This window comes from Penicillium arizonense, assembly GCF_001773325.1.
Source record: "Penicillium arizonense strain CBS 141311 chromosome Unknown PENARI_contig003, whole genome shotgun sequence".
Lineage (NCBI taxonomy): Eukaryota > Fungi > Ascomycota > Eurotiomycetes > Eurotiales > Aspergillaceae > Penicillium > Penicillium arizonense.
In genome coordinates, this window is record NW_019173280.1 from 432536 (window position 1) to 448912 (window position 16377).

General features: G+C 50.8%; 9 protein-coding genes across 9 annotated transcripts; 3 read left to right on the forward strand and 6 right to left on the reverse strand.

Annotated features, from left to right (window-relative positions):
* Positions 1–107: 107 nt before the first annotated feature.
* Positions 108–1238, forward strand: PENARI_c003G07400 (uncharacterized protein; the record flags this gene model as incomplete). Its single annotated transcript, XM_022628518.1, has 1 exon — positions 108–1238. The coding sequence occupies one exon, from the start codon at positions 108–110 to the stop codon at positions 1236–1238; it is 1131 nt and encodes a 376-aa protein (XP_022491321.1).
* A 443-nt stretch (positions 1239–1681) lies between these two features.
* On the forward strand, positions 1682–2921 carry PENARI_c003G03186 (protein ERV29; the record flags this gene model as incomplete). Its single annotated transcript, XM_022628215.1, has 5 exons — positions 1682–1848; positions 1981–2093; positions 2194–2687; positions 2736–2800; positions 2849–2921. The coding sequence occupies 5 exons, from the start codon at positions 1682–1684 to the stop codon at positions 2919–2921; spliced, it is 912 nt and encodes a 303-aa protein (XP_022491956.1).
* A 2519-nt stretch (positions 2922–5440) lies between these two features.
* PENARI_c003G07878 (uncharacterized protein) lies at positions 5441–6511 on the reverse strand (the record flags this gene model as incomplete). The annotated part of the gene is made up of 1 exon (XM_022628553.1): positions 5441–6511. One exon carries the CDS (start codon positions 6509–6511, stop codon positions 5441–5443), a length of 1071 nt encoding a protein of 356 aa, XP_022492126.1.
* A 1274-nt stretch (positions 6512–7785) lies between these two features.
* PENARI_c003G00781 (U6 snRNA-associated Sm-like protein LSm8) lies at positions 7786–8137 on the reverse strand (the record flags this gene model as incomplete). The annotated part of the gene is made up of 2 exons (XM_022628049.1): positions 7786–8057; positions 8113–8137. 2 exons carry the CDS (start codon positions 8135–8137, stop codon positions 7786–7788), a joined length of 297 nt encoding a protein of 98 aa, XP_022492116.1.
* A 675-nt stretch (positions 8138–8812) lies between these two features.
* Positions 8813–10147, reverse strand: PENARI_c003G08189 (putative proline-rich, actin-associated protein Vrp1; the record flags this gene model as incomplete). The annotated part of the gene is made up of 2 exons (XM_022628572.1): positions 8813–9952; positions 10028–10147. 2 exons carry the CDS (start codon positions 10145–10147, stop codon positions 8813–8815), a joined length of 1260 nt encoding a protein of 419 aa, XP_022491729.1.
* Positions 10148–10356: 209 nt separating this feature from the next.
* PENARI_c003G08387 (uncharacterized protein) lies at positions 10357–11613 on the forward strand (the record flags this gene model as incomplete). The annotated part of the gene is made up of 1 exon (XM_022628584.1): positions 10357–11613. The coding sequence occupies one exon, from the start codon at positions 10357–10359 to the stop codon at positions 11611–11613; it is 1257 nt and encodes a 418-aa protein (XP_022491313.1).
* A 335-nt stretch (positions 11614–11948) lies between these two features.
* On the reverse strand, positions 11949–12845 carry PENARI_c003G02187 (60S ribosomal protein uL1; the record flags this gene model as incomplete). The annotated part of the gene is made up of 4 exons (XM_022628154.1): positions 11949–12211; positions 12277–12470; positions 12586–12763; positions 12827–12845. 4 exons carry the CDS (start codon positions 12843–12845, stop codon positions 11949–11951), a joined length of 654 nt encoding a protein of 217 aa, XP_022492053.1.
* Positions 12846–13161: 316 nt separating this feature from the next.
* PENARI_c003G10323 (uncharacterized protein) lies at positions 13162–13908 on the reverse strand (the record flags this gene model as incomplete). The annotated part of the gene is made up of 1 exon (XM_022628723.1): positions 13162–13908. The coding sequence occupies one exon, from the start codon at positions 13906–13908 to the stop codon at positions 13162–13164; it is 747 nt and encodes a 248-aa protein (XP_022491754.1).
* An 827-nt stretch (positions 13909–14735) lies between these two features.
* Positions 14736–15242, reverse strand: PENARI_c003G07767 (uncharacterized protein; the record flags this gene model as incomplete). The annotated part of the gene is made up of 1 exon (XM_022628542.1): positions 14736–15242. The coding sequence occupies one exon, from the start codon at positions 15240–15242 to the stop codon at positions 14736–14738; it is 507 nt and encodes a 168-aa protein (XP_022491910.1).
* Positions 15243–16377: the final 1135 nt, after the last annotated feature.

Consider the following 16377-nt stretch of genomic DNA (forward strand, 5'->3'; position numbering starts at 1 on the left):
CCTCCATCCTCAACAATCCTCCCCCCTGACAGGCTTCTGTCTGATAGTAAGTTCGAGGCTACCCACTTGCTAGCCTTGATGGTACTGACTGATGAGTGCACAGCACAATGAATCCATACATCAGCTGGGCAATCCTGCTCGTTGTGGCAGGTGGTCTGGGTTGGTACTACACCAATGGCAACACTCCCAAGGCCAAGGCCGTGGTGCGATCTGCCGTCGAGAAGACCGAGTCTACAGTAGCCCCCAAGAAAGCGAAGCGCAAGTCCAAGCCTGCCGAGGCTGCTAAGAAGCCCGAGGTGCAGACCGTGGTCTCCCCTCCCACCACCGAAGATGAGAAGCCCGACGCGGAGATTGATCACAAGGAAATGGCCCGCCGTATGGCCGGCATCAAGACTGGTGCCCCCGCCCAGCCCGCTCCCTCCAAGAGCCAGAAGAAGAAGACAAAGAAGGCTTCTCAGCTCGAGGTCAGCGACACTCGTGCCTCTTCCACCACCGGCGCCGAGGGTGACGATGATCTGTCCCCCGCTCCCTCTCCTCAGGTGAACGCAACTTCCTCCGCCGGCTACGTGTCCGACATGCTCGAGGCTCCCGCCCCCGCCGCCAGCGTTCTCCGTGTTACCGGAAACGTCGAGAACCAGCCTAAGAAGCAGAAGGTCCAGAGCTTCAAGGAAGTGGAGACCAAGAAGCAGCGTCAGAACCGTCTCAAGAACGAGGCTCGCAAGCAGCAGGTCCAGGAGGCTGAGGTGGAGCGCAAGAAGCTTCTCGAGAAGCAGCTGCACACCGCTCGTGAGTCTGAGCGTCGTGAGGCTGCCCGGTCCGCTCCCGCTGCCAACGCTTGGCAAACCCAGGAGAAGAAGAAGCCCGTCACCAACGGTGTTCACGCTGCTGCCGCTCCCGTTGCCCCTGTCGTCCCCGCCTCTACCGTTTTGGACACCTTCGAGGAGCCTGCTCAGCCCAAGAAGTGGGCCCAGAACCTTCCCTCTGAGGAGGAGCAGATGCGCCAGCTTGGCGTTGCCAACGGCGACGACGAATGGACCACTGTCTCCAAGAAGGCCCCCAAGAAGAAGGGTGGCAAGACTGACGAGAGTGTCAGCGAGACCAGCGCCTCGGAGAGCCAGTCCGCCCCCGTGGCCCCTGTCCCTGTTGAGCCGCGCGTGACTGTGACCCCTACCTACCTTCCGGATATCCTTCGTTCCCGCGAGAAGGGTCACCCCTTGGACTCTGACTGGGCCGCGTGATTTTCTATCTCGGCCATGTTCTATCTTCTGAACTGTATTTATTACCCATTGTTTGATTTTTTTTTTGGCGTTTTGTGGGTGTCTCATACACCTTCCCCTCGACCACGAGCGGGCTGGAGGTCGCATTACATGTAACAGCGAATTTGGCGGTATCCTCAAGTTGTGGACCAGGGCCGCGAAAAAGCAGAATTGCGGGATCTGATGTGTATGTTTTGATTCTAGCTATTGCAATGAAACCATCTCTATGCAATAAATGCGCAAGAATGTAGAGAGTCAATAGTATATAATGTTGTGTCGTCACTATGCCTAATGCGGTTTAGCGGCGAGTTCCGGGCATCGTGGCCTGAAGTGGCTTTGTATACAGCTCCACCTTGGTATTTACACCCTCTTTTCTTTCCCAACTCTCTTCACCGACATCTCTCTTTCAATTCTCTACCTACACCATGGCCCAGATCCGTGGCACCGCGGGCTACAACCTCGGTCACCAAAACCCGTTCGGCGGGCCCGGTAGCGCAGATGCCACCAACGACCCTAGTCCGCTCGACGCCATTCGCGAGCAGACAAGCAAGATTGAAGACTGGCTGGACACGATGGCCGACCCAGTGAAGCCGTACGTCTCATCCGCACTCACTCGACTCACTCGACTTGAAATATCCGATTTTTCGCGTCGTGGCTCGAGTCGCGAGAAAGCTCAAAACAAGGGATCCCGAGACATGCACTGACACCGTGTTCTTTTTCTCAGGTACCTCCCTGCTATCGGCCGATTTCTGATTGTTGTCACCTTCATCGAGGACTCGCTGCGCATCCTGACACAATGGAACGACCAGCTCCTCTACCTCCGTGACTTCCGGAAGAGTAAGAACCCTCTGCTCGGACCCTGATCCTGCACGCCTCAAGCCGATGCCCACATACACCATCTAGATTGTGTCTAACGCGATGTTTGCGCTGGTTATAGTTCCCTGGGGTATCACACACACGTTCCTGATTGTCAACGTCATTGCCATGTCTGTTTGCTCGTCCCTCGTCATCGCCCGCAAGCGCACCGAGTACGCCGTGGCTGGTCTGCTGGCTGTTGTTATTACGCAGGGTCTTGGATACGGTCTCATCTTCGACTTGAATTTCTTCCTCCGCAACTTAAGTGTTGTTGGTGGTTTGCTTATGGTCCTGTCCGACTCGTGGGTGCGCAAGAAGTTCGTTCCCGCCGGTTTGCCTCAGCTCGACGAGAAGGATCGCAAGATGTACGTCCAGTTCGCTGGTCGTGTGCTTCTGATCTTCCTGTTCATTGGCTTTGTATTCTCCGGCGAGTGGAGCTTCTGGCGCGTTATTGTCAGTCTGTTCGGTCTCGTTGCTTGCGTCATGGTCATTGTTGGCTTCAAGGCCAAGTGGAGTGCTATCATTCTTGTTGTTCTCTTGAGTTTGTTCAACGTTTTCGTTAACAACTTCTGGACTGTATGTTTCCCTCGAATATTTGCTTGTTTGATTACTGACAATTCCCAGCTGCACGCCCACCACCCTCACAAGGACTTTGCCAAGTACGACTTCTTCCAGATCCTGTCGATTGTGTATGTATTCTCAATCCCAAGCCAAGTCCAATTCTAACAAATCTCCAGTGGTGGTCTGCTCCTCCTGGTCAACATGGGCCCCGGCCAATTGAGCATGGACGAGAAGAAGAAGGTCTACTAGAGTAGAGGGAGGCCGAACACTTTCCCTTTTCTCTATATAACTTACGGATCTCGACAAGCCAACAATCGAAATGAAGGGACGACAGAATAACGGGCGACACAGCTCTGCGGGCTCCGAGCATCTACAGTCTCCCTCGAGCCCTTGATCAGTTGAGGCTTCGTGTCCGTGATAGGCGTTCTTGCATTTGGGATTTTCAGGAGCCGATGAACTCAAATCATCGTGCTCTGTCTATTTTTGTTTCATTTTGAATTTTGCCTCACGGTCTGCTCGAGATCAAAAAGACATGATATGATTGTCTGCCTGCATACGATGTTTTTGCATTTGAACTGCATTTATCACGAACGACAAGTTGAATGGAAGATTTATCCGAGTTTAATGCACTTTGATACATAATAACACTCATCTTGAGTACAAGACGAGGTTAAAACGGCTTGAAAATGTCGAAGCTTGACAATAAGATTATCTCGGGAAATTATATAGGCGACATGACTGTATACCCTAAGATCTACCTCTTCTTCACCATCAACAAAACGCCCTCCCCCTTCCCCTTAACAACCATCTCCTCAGGAACTCCAACCTCAAACACCTCTCAGCCTCCCTCATCAACCTAACAACATCCCCCTCGGTCTCAACCAACCCAGGATTAGCCTCTCGCCATCTGGTAACAGGACTAGCAGTACCCATAGCAACCTGAAAAACGTCCAAACTCTTAGCCCTCTCCCCATGCATCAAAAACTTATTGCCAGCAACCCCAGTATCAATCCCACCCTCAGTCCCCCACTCCATCCGAACAAAAGTCTCCAACTCAAAACGCCCATCCTCACTCACACTCCCACACTCCCAAGGCAAAGGCCAACATAAAGCCCCCTAACAAGCCGATTCCCCTCCCCAATAAACGGCTCAAGCTCCCGCTCCCAGATAGCAGCCATAGCAGCCCGTATCCCGTCAGCATTAGGCATATCATCAGCCAGCCTCTCAACATTCATCGCCCAAATCGCTACCGTGCCACCAGGTCTAAGTAACTGGCCCGCGCGTTCCCAGAACCGAGGTATATCAAACCAGTGAGCAGCCGTAGCGGCAGTGATCAAATCAACACTTCCGTCCTCAATCTCCCATCCCGCCAGATCTGAATCCCTTCCCAAATCCTCAGCATTATCACAATAAAACTCAATCTCATCCCCAGACTCAGTCTATATCCGGGGTTAACCTCATACTTAGATGAGGTGATTTGGGCAATTCCAAGCTTGTTGATTGATATAGGAACCCCAACGTCCCTTGAACACATAGAAGGCAGCATTGGCCTCCCGCCATTAAGTCCTTAGCAATATCAAAAGCATCCAACCCTATATCGCTTCCTAGACCAACCAAAAACATGTACAGCCCTAACAAGAACACTGGACGAAACACCCCCCCGGGGGAGGACTTCGAGTACGAAGGAAGCGAACCCTCAACCATCGAGCCGATCTCACGATGTCACAATCGCAGTCCTACCGGTTCATCTCTGCCACTTCGACGGCTTGTTCATTGGACCCTTTTTGGTTTTCTGTTAAGCAACCTTCCTGTCCTGCTGATGGCGATGGGATCAATATATTGGAGAAATGGATATAAATAAGAATGAAGGATGGCTCTAGTGTTGATTCTAGTGCTCGAAGTCGGGTTTGGGTGGATGTGTTCGAGTAATTAAGAGAGGGAGTTGGTGAATTGGGAAGGAATGTAGAGTTAAAGACTGTAAAAAGAGTACTAGGTTACGAGCTTGTTTGGAAGATGAAATGGAAGCGGGATGAATGTTTCTCTAAATTTCTTAGGTAGCTTTTGTGGATGGCAAGTTTGTATACGGACAATCATATTATAATCCTTATCAAGTGCATCAGTAATTGCACAAACTATTTCAGCATACAGCGTGTTCATTGATACAGAACCCTAGCGCGAGAGACTGCAGCTTGTCGAGCCATGTCTAAGTTCATTACCAACGGAGATAAACAGGGACAACACCCAACATCAACAGTGTAACGAAAAAGGAGAAAAAACATCAATTGGTAGAACGCTATGTACTGGCAACCCAAACAACGAGAGGGAGTGATTATGGTACAAGGAAAAGGAAAAAGATATCTAGGGAAGGGAGTGTAGACGAATCGAAAAGCGAAGTCTGAAAGGCGGGGGAAACAAAAAGATAAGAAAGAATGTGGGAGAAGGATAGGTAGAGAGGATGCTGTCGTGGGAACTGGCCCGCATTTTGGTGTTGTGCAGTTGCGTTGTCCTTTTTTGTACTGGACCGGCCAGGTACGTGCCCAGGTTGAATCTGGGCCTTGACAGCAGAGGGCGTGTAGAATGTGAGACATCAATGTGATCACCCAGCAACGAGGTGTGGATGTGAGGAACCACAGATAGAAGAAGAAAATCAAATGCTCGCTGGTGGTGAATGCTTCAAACGCTGGGTAGTTAAGAACGGTAGGGGAAGCTAAAATAGATATGCGGTTTTTGAGAATGTTGTGTGGTCGGATGGTAGAATGTAAGAGCGATTAGATGTCCATGCTCCAGCGCCAGGGACGGACAGGTTGTAACGAGCCCAGACCGACTTCATCGCGGTCATCTTCGTTGATCTCCAGATGCAGTAGGTGGATATTTTTGTTATCCTTGTGCATTGTTGAAAGCGTTTTGGAGATCTGCGGACGGTAGACCTTGTCATAATCATCCGCGGCTTTCGATTGTGGCCGTGATCTTGGGGTATCAGGGTACTTCCAATCCATACTAGGAGATCGATCATCGGTGTTTGTAGAGAACATAGAGTCTGATCGAGAGTGTAATGTCGGGTCGAAATCATCATTGTCGACACGGAGTCGACTTAAAGATGGTTGGCGTGGTAATTGTTGTTCTGTGGTATCAGACGGCCCATCACCGGGCTTGTTGCTGGTCTCTTCCTTGGCCACGTTCTTCGCGGCCTTGGAACATTGCTCGTCAGCCGCTCCACTAATACTATCACGAGCCGGCACATTAAAACTTTCTTTTCCGGCCATCACTCGGGCACTTGGCGGTGGCTGTAGCATCCATCTTGTTTCAGCCCGGCTGCAAGGTCCACTAACAATGGGTGGATGGAGATCGTTCACGGGAGGCACACGGGCGATGTAGTACTTCGAAGTTTCGTTCGGGTCCGCACGGCCACGACCAGAGAACCCAATGGACGAGCCTTGCACTTCCTGGCCCCAAAGCGGTTCATCTTCTCGCTGGTATCGCATAGATTTCCACTTCTCGCCGAGCGGGTGCATCAAACCACCACTCTTGTCCTTCTTCAGCTGCGAGCTCTGGTCCGTATGCCAGCTATCGGTGCGGTGGTTATTGTTTCGAAGACCACCTCGGCGGGCTGGAGGCCCAGGGCCCAAGGCGATCTCCTCTCGCCAGCCTACATTGGTGCTGAAGGGGGTTGGTTGCGGGAACGGCCGGGGTTGGTCGGTGACGATCTCGGTGCATTTCTCCCTCTCTCGCTGTGCTCGAATGGCGTCCTTCTTACGTTTTCGACGGTCGACACCCTCGGCGCAGGGGGTACAGGTAACGTAGTAGAAGACAGCGGACTGGGCGCCCCGATAGAGCCACATGGCCGACGCGGGGGCGGGGATTCAGAATAGAATTGATTCCTGGCTTATAGGGTAAACAGACACTCACGACGGGCTGTCAGCCCGGGAGAACTGCTGGATTTGACCCGGTATTCGCTCGTTGTGTTGCAGTGATACTATCGGACACATGAGGGCTGAATGGAGCGGATAGGGGGAAAGCCGCGGAAAGGGGAGAGGGGAATTGGAGATCGCCCAGCGATCGTTAAATGAAAAGGTAAGAAATAATTCAAGAGAGAGAGAGTAGGGTGAGAGGGTAAGAAAGGAAGACGAAACGCAATTAGGAGGTTTGAGGGGGGTCGGTTCTTTCTGCCTGGTGTTTCGCCTTTAGTTTCTCCCGAGTAGTCAACGCTGCTTGCAGCCCAACCTATGCATATGTGCTGACCGCTCTGCTTTCTAAGTTAAGTTACTACTAAGTATGGACATGTACAGTAATTTAACTTGCACCAGCTCATATGTACACCTCACATTGCCACCGGAACTGCCCTATTATGTGCCAAGGCACAGGGGCATGCGATCGGGGACGCCAGGAGGGGCTTTAGATTTGAATGCTGACCTGCATTGTGATACGAATGCCCAGAGTACGTCCAGGGTAAATTACTTCTCTTTCGCATTAATTTTTTATCATATAACCCCTGTCCCAAGCCTTGGCGTCTTGCCGCGTGGAGTACAGACGGGATGTAGCCGCAAACGTCTAATCTCCTGAAAAGGAGAGATAGAGAGTAAAAAGATAGAGTAGAAAGATAGAAAGGTAGTGTTTATGCAAGCCCCTAGATGCAATGTAAGATGACATTCTTCCTCGAAGAACGTAGGGGTTTTGGCCCCAACCTCCCGCCTCATACTTGGTGAATGGAGTACAATCCGACCCCTGTTGCCAATCTCTGTGCTCTGTGCTCTGTGCTCTGACCCCTGCAAAGCTCATTTGACCAATGCGAGAATGCCGAGCTCATAGAAAACTCATTTGAAGCCCTGATGTATCTTGGATTGCATCATTGCATGATGTAGCAAAACCGCAGCTCGCAGATCGCCAGAGCGACCAGAGAAAACAATTCAAACGGTGGATCGACATTCAACACCGTACAAGCGCGTAAAGGTCACATCCACGGTGGATGTGCATGACATGCCAAGGGTCTCTCGCAACACCGGCAAACTCCAGGCCCGAGTCATCGCCTCGCTGGATCATTATATCGCATGCAAATGGTTTCCCTCCCAGAACGCCCGAAAATCGACAATCGAAAATATCCTCGTGTAGCGACTGCTCATGCATTCTTTGTGTCCCTGATTACCTCACCCTTCACCTTGGCCCAGTCAATATCACTGTCGATTTTCTCGTCGACTTCACCGCAGATTACCACATTATCTCCGCGGATCAAGTAGAGGCCGTGCTCAATTTGAGATGAGGGCTCGTCATCATCTGGGGTGCGGATGATGCGTTCAATGGTGTTGGAGAGGACGAGGTTGGTCAGTTGGTCAGTTGACAGCAGTGTCCCGAGGAGTGTGCGGCCGTCCACTGTGAGAATGAGGACTTGTTCTGTTTGCGCGGGTTAGCTGTGGAACTCATAGGTTAAGTGGGCTGTAAGACTCACTATTTATGTAGTGGCTGAGGGACATGGTGGGCGGTTAAACAGTGCAGAGGATATCGGTTTGAAGGTCGATTGGATTTAATTATGCACTGCTGGGTCGTGTATCAATCCTTGTGTCAAGCTCGATTGTGCTCCTGCAGCCGGACCTGGGGGGTATCCGTTTTGCGTTGCGTGGGTGAAGAGAAGCCGTCGTTCACTTCACGTTGTCCGTCACTTCGCGCAAAAAGCGTTCGGCCGATATTAAAGGTTTGAAAATGATCGTGTTGTTCTGGAGAAAAGATAAGATAGACTCGGGGAGGTCGCGGAGGTTTGTTGGAGGAGGGTCAAGCTGTCAAAGCTGTGTTCAAAGTCGGCGCCACTTCAATGCGAAATGAGGGCAAAGGCTTAACGGGTATCAAGTTGTAAAGTGGAGTTCGTGTGGACAATAAGATAGTAAAGGAGGATGACACGACTTGCGCAACGGATAGGACTAGTTGGACTTGACTTGGTAGTTTTCCATTGACATCTCCGATTCGATCACGTGCAGAAAGCTTAGCTTGGACTCAGATAGGAAGACTGCTCTACTCCGTGATATATTGCTCACCCAAACAAGTAGAAAGAGGTTGCTACAATAATATGGTTTACACGAAGCTATAAGAAAAATGTATGTGTAGCAATTCACTATGTGTGCACGATATCGCCCGCAATTTCCCATGCACTCGAATCAGCCTCTCAAAGAAGCCAAATCCAACGGCACACTGCTGCCTCTTCCAGCACGGTACCTGCGTTCTCCACCGACAAAAGGCCGTGGCTTGGGCAGCAAACCATCGCCATGGAACTTAAATCGAGTATCTTCTATTCGGACTGCGCCATGTGTTGAGGGACTGCGAGAGCTTGGCGCAGGGGATGATCCACCATTGGTGAGTGTGTAAGCACTGGGATCCAGGGTAGCAAATGGTTCATGAGAGGGAGGGTGAGAGGTAACGGGAGATGGGGCTGAAGGAGGACCACTCGGAGGCGGTGGTGGTGGAGCTCCTGGAGCAGATGATGGAGGTGGTGGAGGAGGCGCTGAAGGTGATTGATGGCCCAGGGCGGAGCGGGCAGCCTGCGCGGCAATTGATGGGGGTGCTGATGGAGGAGGAGGTGGTGGAGGTGTTGATCTAGATGGTGCCGGCGGCGGGGGAGGTGCCCGACTCGCGGGGGCTGCTGGAGGAGGTGGCGGGGGACCGGACGGTTTTCTCGACGCAGGCGGAGGAGGGACCTTGCCTGGTGGTGGGGGAGGAGCGCGCGGAGGTGGCACTTCTGGAGCCTTTGCAGCTGGTGCAGATACCGTAGATGAAGGTCTTGAAGCAGGTCTCGGGGGAGGCTTTTTCAAGCCGGCAACCAAAGGATTGACTGGCGGTGCGGGTGGTGATTCCGTGGATGGTGGAGGGGGTGGTGGCCTAGCCCCAGGAGGTCTGGGTGCTGTTGGAGGTTTAGGTGCCGGGGCAGCAGGCGGTCGTCGCAATTCGCCATCAGACATATATGGCGATTCGCGATTGGCACCTGTATCAACTCCCCCACGACTGCGTAGTTTGGGCATTCCACCTGCAAATAAACCACCTAGTTGAGCTGCAGGTGCACCAGCCCCATCACCTCCCCCGGATACTCCTTCACTGTTGCTTCGCAATCGGTTCGCGGTTTGGCCGGAGGGAACAGGTGGTGCAAGACCAGCCGGGGGTCTCATGCCAGGAACAGGAGGCGCGCCCGCAGGAGGAGGAGCTGCAGAACCCCCTCCTGTCTTGCCTAGTACAGGCGCTGATCGATCATTGGTGACTGCCTTCTTCAGCCTCGCGCCTTTGTGAATATCAGACAAAAGTGCGCCCTATTGTCAACCAGTCAGCCTCCCTTGGCAACAAGAGCCTAATGGCTATATAGATTGAGCTTCCCATCGACTTACCCGATCTTTAGTAACCCCTTTTGGCGGTCTATTTGGGAGGTTTCCTGGAGGGGGCGGCGGGGGACCGCCAAAACCTCCCGGCGGCGGCGGCGGCGGGGGAGGAGGCGGTGGTGGTGGCATGATAGGGAGGAGCAGTGAGAGTATCGGATGGGAGAGATAAGTTCGAGAAGATCAAGATGTAAGGATGGGCAACTTGAGCAGAAAAAACAGTTGTTAGGCAGAGAAGTAAGAAGACGTCAGGGTGTACGGGGAAGTGGACAGCGCCGGGGCGAAGTCTCCGCTTAGAACATCTCCCATCGAAAATCACCTACCAACACCCACTCGCCGCCATGAAAAGAGTCGCCTTAACAGCCCAAAGGGGAGCCCGGCCAAAGGGCTCGATCTGTCAATTGTGTCAATTCTCGACTTCTGCCCGTCGCGGTCTCCCTCTCGAGCGACCAACTCCCGAGAGTCGATCCCAGGCATCCGATCTCCGCCTACAGGAGTCGAAGCGTAGTAGCCGGTTGACCTTGAACTCTCCCTTACTCAATGCGCGCCGATATGCTTCCGCTTCAGCCCAGACGGACCCAAAGGTGGCAATTAAAGAAATCGCGCAGGATGCATCTGCCGTGCACAAATCGGACGCCGTGCCTGCCAACGAGGTAGTGTTAGGATTGCTACAAAGATGTCGACGAGTTGCCGAGTCCCTGGTCTCGCCATCGTATCAAAGCGAGGGGTCATCAACTGGCAAGGGCAATGCGATCTCTTCCCTACTGGACCTGGAGGAGAAGCAAAACGCCGCAAAGAGCAAAGGTCAGGCACAGTCCTCACAACAGCCTGACCCGCAACTCGCAGAGTCGCTCTCACAGATCGCCAATGCACTTATGAAGGATGAGAAGGTCTTCATTTCACCCGAAGCCCTGGAGTGCTACACCGAGACACAGACCCTCCTACGCCGGGCCGAGCACTTCCCTGAGATCTTCCACCTCTACGCCAACAAACCCGTACCAGAGGAGAACAGCTCCCCAGTGAAGTTCATCAAAGCCAACCCGAAGAGCGTCAACAGCGCCATACCCGCTGAGCTAGCCAACAAGGCCCTGGAAGTTGCCATCGCGCAGAAAAACCTGTCGCTAGTATTAGCCATCATCGACAACACCTTCTGCGCACCGGCCTTCCACCGCGCAAAGGTCTTCAAGAAAGCAGGTGTCCCCCTGGTCGGTCTGGCTGCTGCCCCTGCTGCGTGCTACGCCGTGGCATCCTGGGCAGCCACCTTCCAAAACACAATGGATCCAAATGTCGCGACTGGAATCGCGTTCGCTGCGACGCTGGCTTATGTCGGTGGTACTTCGTCCATGGGTATCTTGGCCATTACCACGGCTAATGACCAGATGGAGCGTGTTGTATGGATCCCTGGTATCCCTCTGCGGCAACGGTGGTTGCGTGAGGAGGAACGCGCTGCTATGGATAGAGTTGCTGTTGCGTGGGGTTTCAAGGACCCTTATATGCGTGGTGAAGAGGTTGGTGAGGAGTGGGAGAGTCTGCGTGAGTTTATTGGTATGCGCGGCATGATTCTGGATAAGACGGAACTCATGCAGGGTATGGAGTGATTGGATTACCTGTATGTACCATAGAACCATCTATTTTTATGTAACTAGCAATGTAATGTACAACATTGAATCTACAAGACCACAACTATCATTCCTTTCGCTTTATGATGTCATCCCGCCATTGTGATTGCGGCTGCGAGCACTCTTATGCATATGTTAGCAGAAAGAGTACCGGAATGAGGCGAATTTACGTTTACATTTACAATAGACAATTTACGATATCAAATATTGAGACCAACTATGAGCTTCATATTTTTTTTTCAGTCGTGAGACTAAGACTTAAACCCAGTTCTCAATCTAACTATAAACTCCAGCGCAGCGAAGCGACAGAGCATCTAGTAGACGCGGTGGGGAGGAGACATGGAAGCCTTGATGACAAGGCTGCCAACGTTCTGCCAGCCCTTCTTGAGGAGGGAGACAAGGTAGTTGATGGCGAGCATCAGGTTGGCAACAATGGCCTCCTTCTCCATGTCGACGTTGCCGATGGCAACACCGAGACACAGGACCTTCTTAAGCTGGAACTTGATGGTGGACTTGACGTCGGTAACCTTGGCGGCCATGTCCTCAGCGTGGGAGACGGGGGTGGGGAACTTGCCAGCTGTAGACGGAGTCAGTATGCGAAAATTTTGGATCATTGGTAGGACGAATCGCAGAAAGACATACCCTTGGAGAGACCGGGACCGAGCAGACGGGGAATCTGCTTGATCAGACCCTCGGAAGCGAGGAAAGCATCGTACTTGCGAGCGAGCTTCTTGATGAGCTTCTTGTTCTTGTTGAGCTTCTTCAGGTCGTCAACGGACATGGCATCGAGACCGTGGTGCTTGGCACGATCGAGATCGTGCTGGTCACCAAGAATACTGTAAATCGCTGTTAGCTGCATTATTCGATTATTTTGCTCTGCTATGTCGATATCCGTCGCTTCCGAATTCATGGATGCAAAGAATTTCGATTCGCGGGGTCGGGAAAACGCACCAGATGGCCATCTGAGGACGGGGGACGGTAGGCAGCTTGATGGTACCAGAGAAACGCTTGTCACGCTGGGGGTCGTAGTTCTTCAGACCGATCTGGAGCTCAACGGTCTCGGTGAAGTTACGCTTCTTCTCATTGAGAGAGTAGTTGAGAAGGTTCTCGACATTCTGGCGCACTCCGGCTGTAAGAGACAAGAGCAGTTAGTGGCAAGGTCAAGTACAGTGTAGCAGAGATTCAAACATACCGACTGTGATCTTCGACATGATTGCTACAGTCTTCCAAAAGAAGTTGAAATTCTTATGGTATGGCTCTGCGCTGAATGCTTAAGAAAAGAAATTGTCGAGGGCCGTGAATTTCTCCGCTTGTGGGTGTGGGCTGGCGCTAAACTGGATAAGGCTTAGCGGTGCCCTAAATTTGACGCTGAGTCATCTCTAACATCAGGCAACAAGGCATCAGTCTACTTCGTAACCGTGAGTATAATTTCCTACATCAGACAGTTCAACAGAGAAATTGTCAGTAACCCTTCCTAGTTAGGTCAATTAGATATTCACTGATTACATGCAGTGTACAGCTGTCTATCTATTCATCCATCTGGAGATTAACGTCTCGTACCATCGCCGTGTATGGTGACGAATCCATCACTGACTCTTCCCTCGCCTCAAATCCCACTTGCTCATAGAATAGTTGTGCACTAGTGGCTGCTTGACTGGCCTGAAGGACGATGCTTGCATTCCACGCTCCCAGGTTCTTGGCTTCATCGCGTACATGACCAACTGCGGCTTCTACCAACTGCTGACCGTGACCCTTTCGTCGAGCATGAGGCAAGACAAACATCCCCGCAATGAGATAAACAACATGAGCACCTGAATAATCACGTGGCTTCAGGGCCTGTTGGGGTACGTCTTTTGCTTTAGTGAAAAGATCCCAGGTTTGAGATATTGCATCGCCATCTTGTCTAGACCATATTTCCGGTCCGAGGAGAGTGACTGTGCCCACCCATTCAGTCTGAGGCAAATTTTGAAAGCCCTTTGCTTTTGAGTGGTCACTCCCAGTAGTATCTGGACCTATAGTTTTGCTTGATATCTTATCATTACCGTCAAGGACGGAGACGAACGTCTTGGCAACGGGGTTCTGGATTCGAGATCGCCATATATCCAAAGTGAACTGTGATTCTCGTTCAAATGTGGAAGAAAAGGAGTTTGGATCTGACAAAAGACCTTGGAGTCGGAGGCCCTTGTAATGGTTGGCTATGTCATCGAGATCAGCGGGTGTAGAAAAGGTTTTTGGGAGAAGTATGACTTCTGGTGTACGATGCGAGGAAGACATTGTGCAACTTTTTGATTCGGGTACAGAGAATGCAATATGGACTTCACAAATAGATGTGCGATATTTTCATGTCTTTAACACACGAAATGAGTAACTTTGAAAGTATTAGTGCGGGGTGACTCATAGTTCAATGGTGTGGCTGCGACAGGGAGCTTACTACAAATACGAAAGAGAAATATCGCAATTAATTTTCATGTGAAGGCCTCTACTCGTAACCATTACCCATGATCCTCAAATTGTAGCCTTGAAGCGTGCATCAGGCCGCTCCAAAATGACTATGACAATGCACCTATGCGGGCACAGACGGCATCAAAGTCAAGTCTAGATCCTGCCAATCCCAGATCCGATCAACTGCCCGATATCCCCATTTAAAGTATTGTCTTATCGCAAGTACGCCTACTCAAATAAAAAGAGCACATTGGACCGCAGACATGGTTGCCTACATCGAAAGGTACTATTAATTACAATTGCTTAGACTACCTTGCCTTCGCAATCTGGTCGATGGAGCCGAACGCGTTTAGATTAACCGAGCTTGACCTCCAAGCTGATGCACTGGTCCAAAGCGGGCATCAGAAGCCTGATCTTGTTCATGGCGACAAATAAAGGAAGCGCTTGCATAGCCACAAAATTACGGATCTGGCATGGAAAACCGCCACAATTAGACAGGTGACAAGACCGATTCACAATGAAATAAATAATCAGTCGTTATCAAGATCATCCCTTCTGTTGTCTCTGGATTCTGCTAGTCAAGTTCTGGGTTATAATCTTGCTGCCGGGGATACACATGCCATCCATTTAGAATACGAGGATCAACACCTTCAAGAACATTAAGTCCTGGCAGTTTGGCGTCTTTTTCCACGCGCCAGTTGCTCAACTTGGGTATCGACATCCAGATCAGAGTTGTGGTCGAGATAGGGAGCACCTGGATGCATGGCTTGTCCGCGCCCGTAAATCCGGAGAGACTCAAGGGTAGGCGGGATAAGATCAACCAGATTTAAAGATTTTGAGTCAATGCGGCTCTTGCCGTCTCCTGCACCACGAGCTAGATAGCATAGTGTATGGTCTCCAATAGTTAGATGCTTGAGTTGTGGAAAGTCTTTCAAGGAGACGCGCGGTGGTGGAGGAATTTCTGGTGCGGCTATCTCCCGCAGTTCGTCTGTCCATAGCTCGTCATATTCCTCCTGCTCCTCATTGCCGATCCCTGCATCATCATCAGGTTGATATTCCTCATCATAGAGTTCCTCCTGAGGTGTATAGCCCTCCATATCCAGATTCGTCTCCAGGGTCTGCCCATACATCCAAAGGGACTTAAATATTGGAGTCACGCGTGACATGGGTATATAATCCTCGGGCATACAACGACCCCCAACGGTGTTAGTAAACCTTTCCAAAGTCTTGACAGATTCAATTATACGGCAAAGATCCCAAGTTATCATCGCAGATCGTGTAAAGCTAATCTTGCTGTAGTTGGCGGAGCGGGGAGGAGGCGGTATTCCGGCTTCATTGCTCTACATTGACAGCTTGAAGGCTACCGATTCAAGGGCTGGTAATTTACGAACCATGTCGAGCCGATGAAAATATTCCTCTTCCATATACTCGTTGTGTATGTCAAGGTAATCGTGAGGGTGGAAGCTAATGTTTCAAAACATAAATTTTGGCAGTACATGATGCGGATGGGCGAGCTGGTTGTCCTGCCTTTTGATCCACCATTTTGCTAGGTGAATAGGGCATCTGTAGACTCGGAGCTATTACCGAGTATCGGGTGTAGTTGCGTGCATTGAAGAAATTGAGATTTCATCTGTAAGAATATGCTGAGACCAGAAAGGGTCGTGGGTGATAAAGAGCCGCTGCGGACCGCCCCGCATTCCGTTGGCGATACGTGCGTAGTTCCAAGGTTAGCTCCATACTACAGTATTACTCTTTAGTTTAAACGTGTTTAACTTTTTGATATGTGCATTATGTTATCCTAGCTATGGTACTTAGTGTTTAAGATAAAATTGTTCGGAAATAATAAGCGCCGGACCCAAGATCTAGATCAACACAAGGTCATACTGCATATCAACACAAGCAACAAATAGCTGAGGACTATTAAATTTAATGATATCACTCAAAAAGCGATCAACTGGACACACACAAATATATGCAGATCCTTAGATTCGTCATGCACATCTGACCTACACCTAGCATGGAAGCAATATATATCCATACCAAACACTGAGGTAGTACTAGCTAACCGCTCATCTGACACCCAAACAGTCAAGCTTCAGTCAAGCGGGGCAAGTGACGCAAAACGCAATACAATAGGCCAAAGAATATCTGAAGAAACCCGAACAAACCTAGGTAAAATGAGCTTGACAGAATGTTGGGGCGGATGATCGTGGCGCTTAAGCGTGACCGTCAGCCTCAGATGACTGCGGTTCATTTTAAGACCTGCAAGTCCCCCAATTCCCGTTCCATAACTTGAACTGA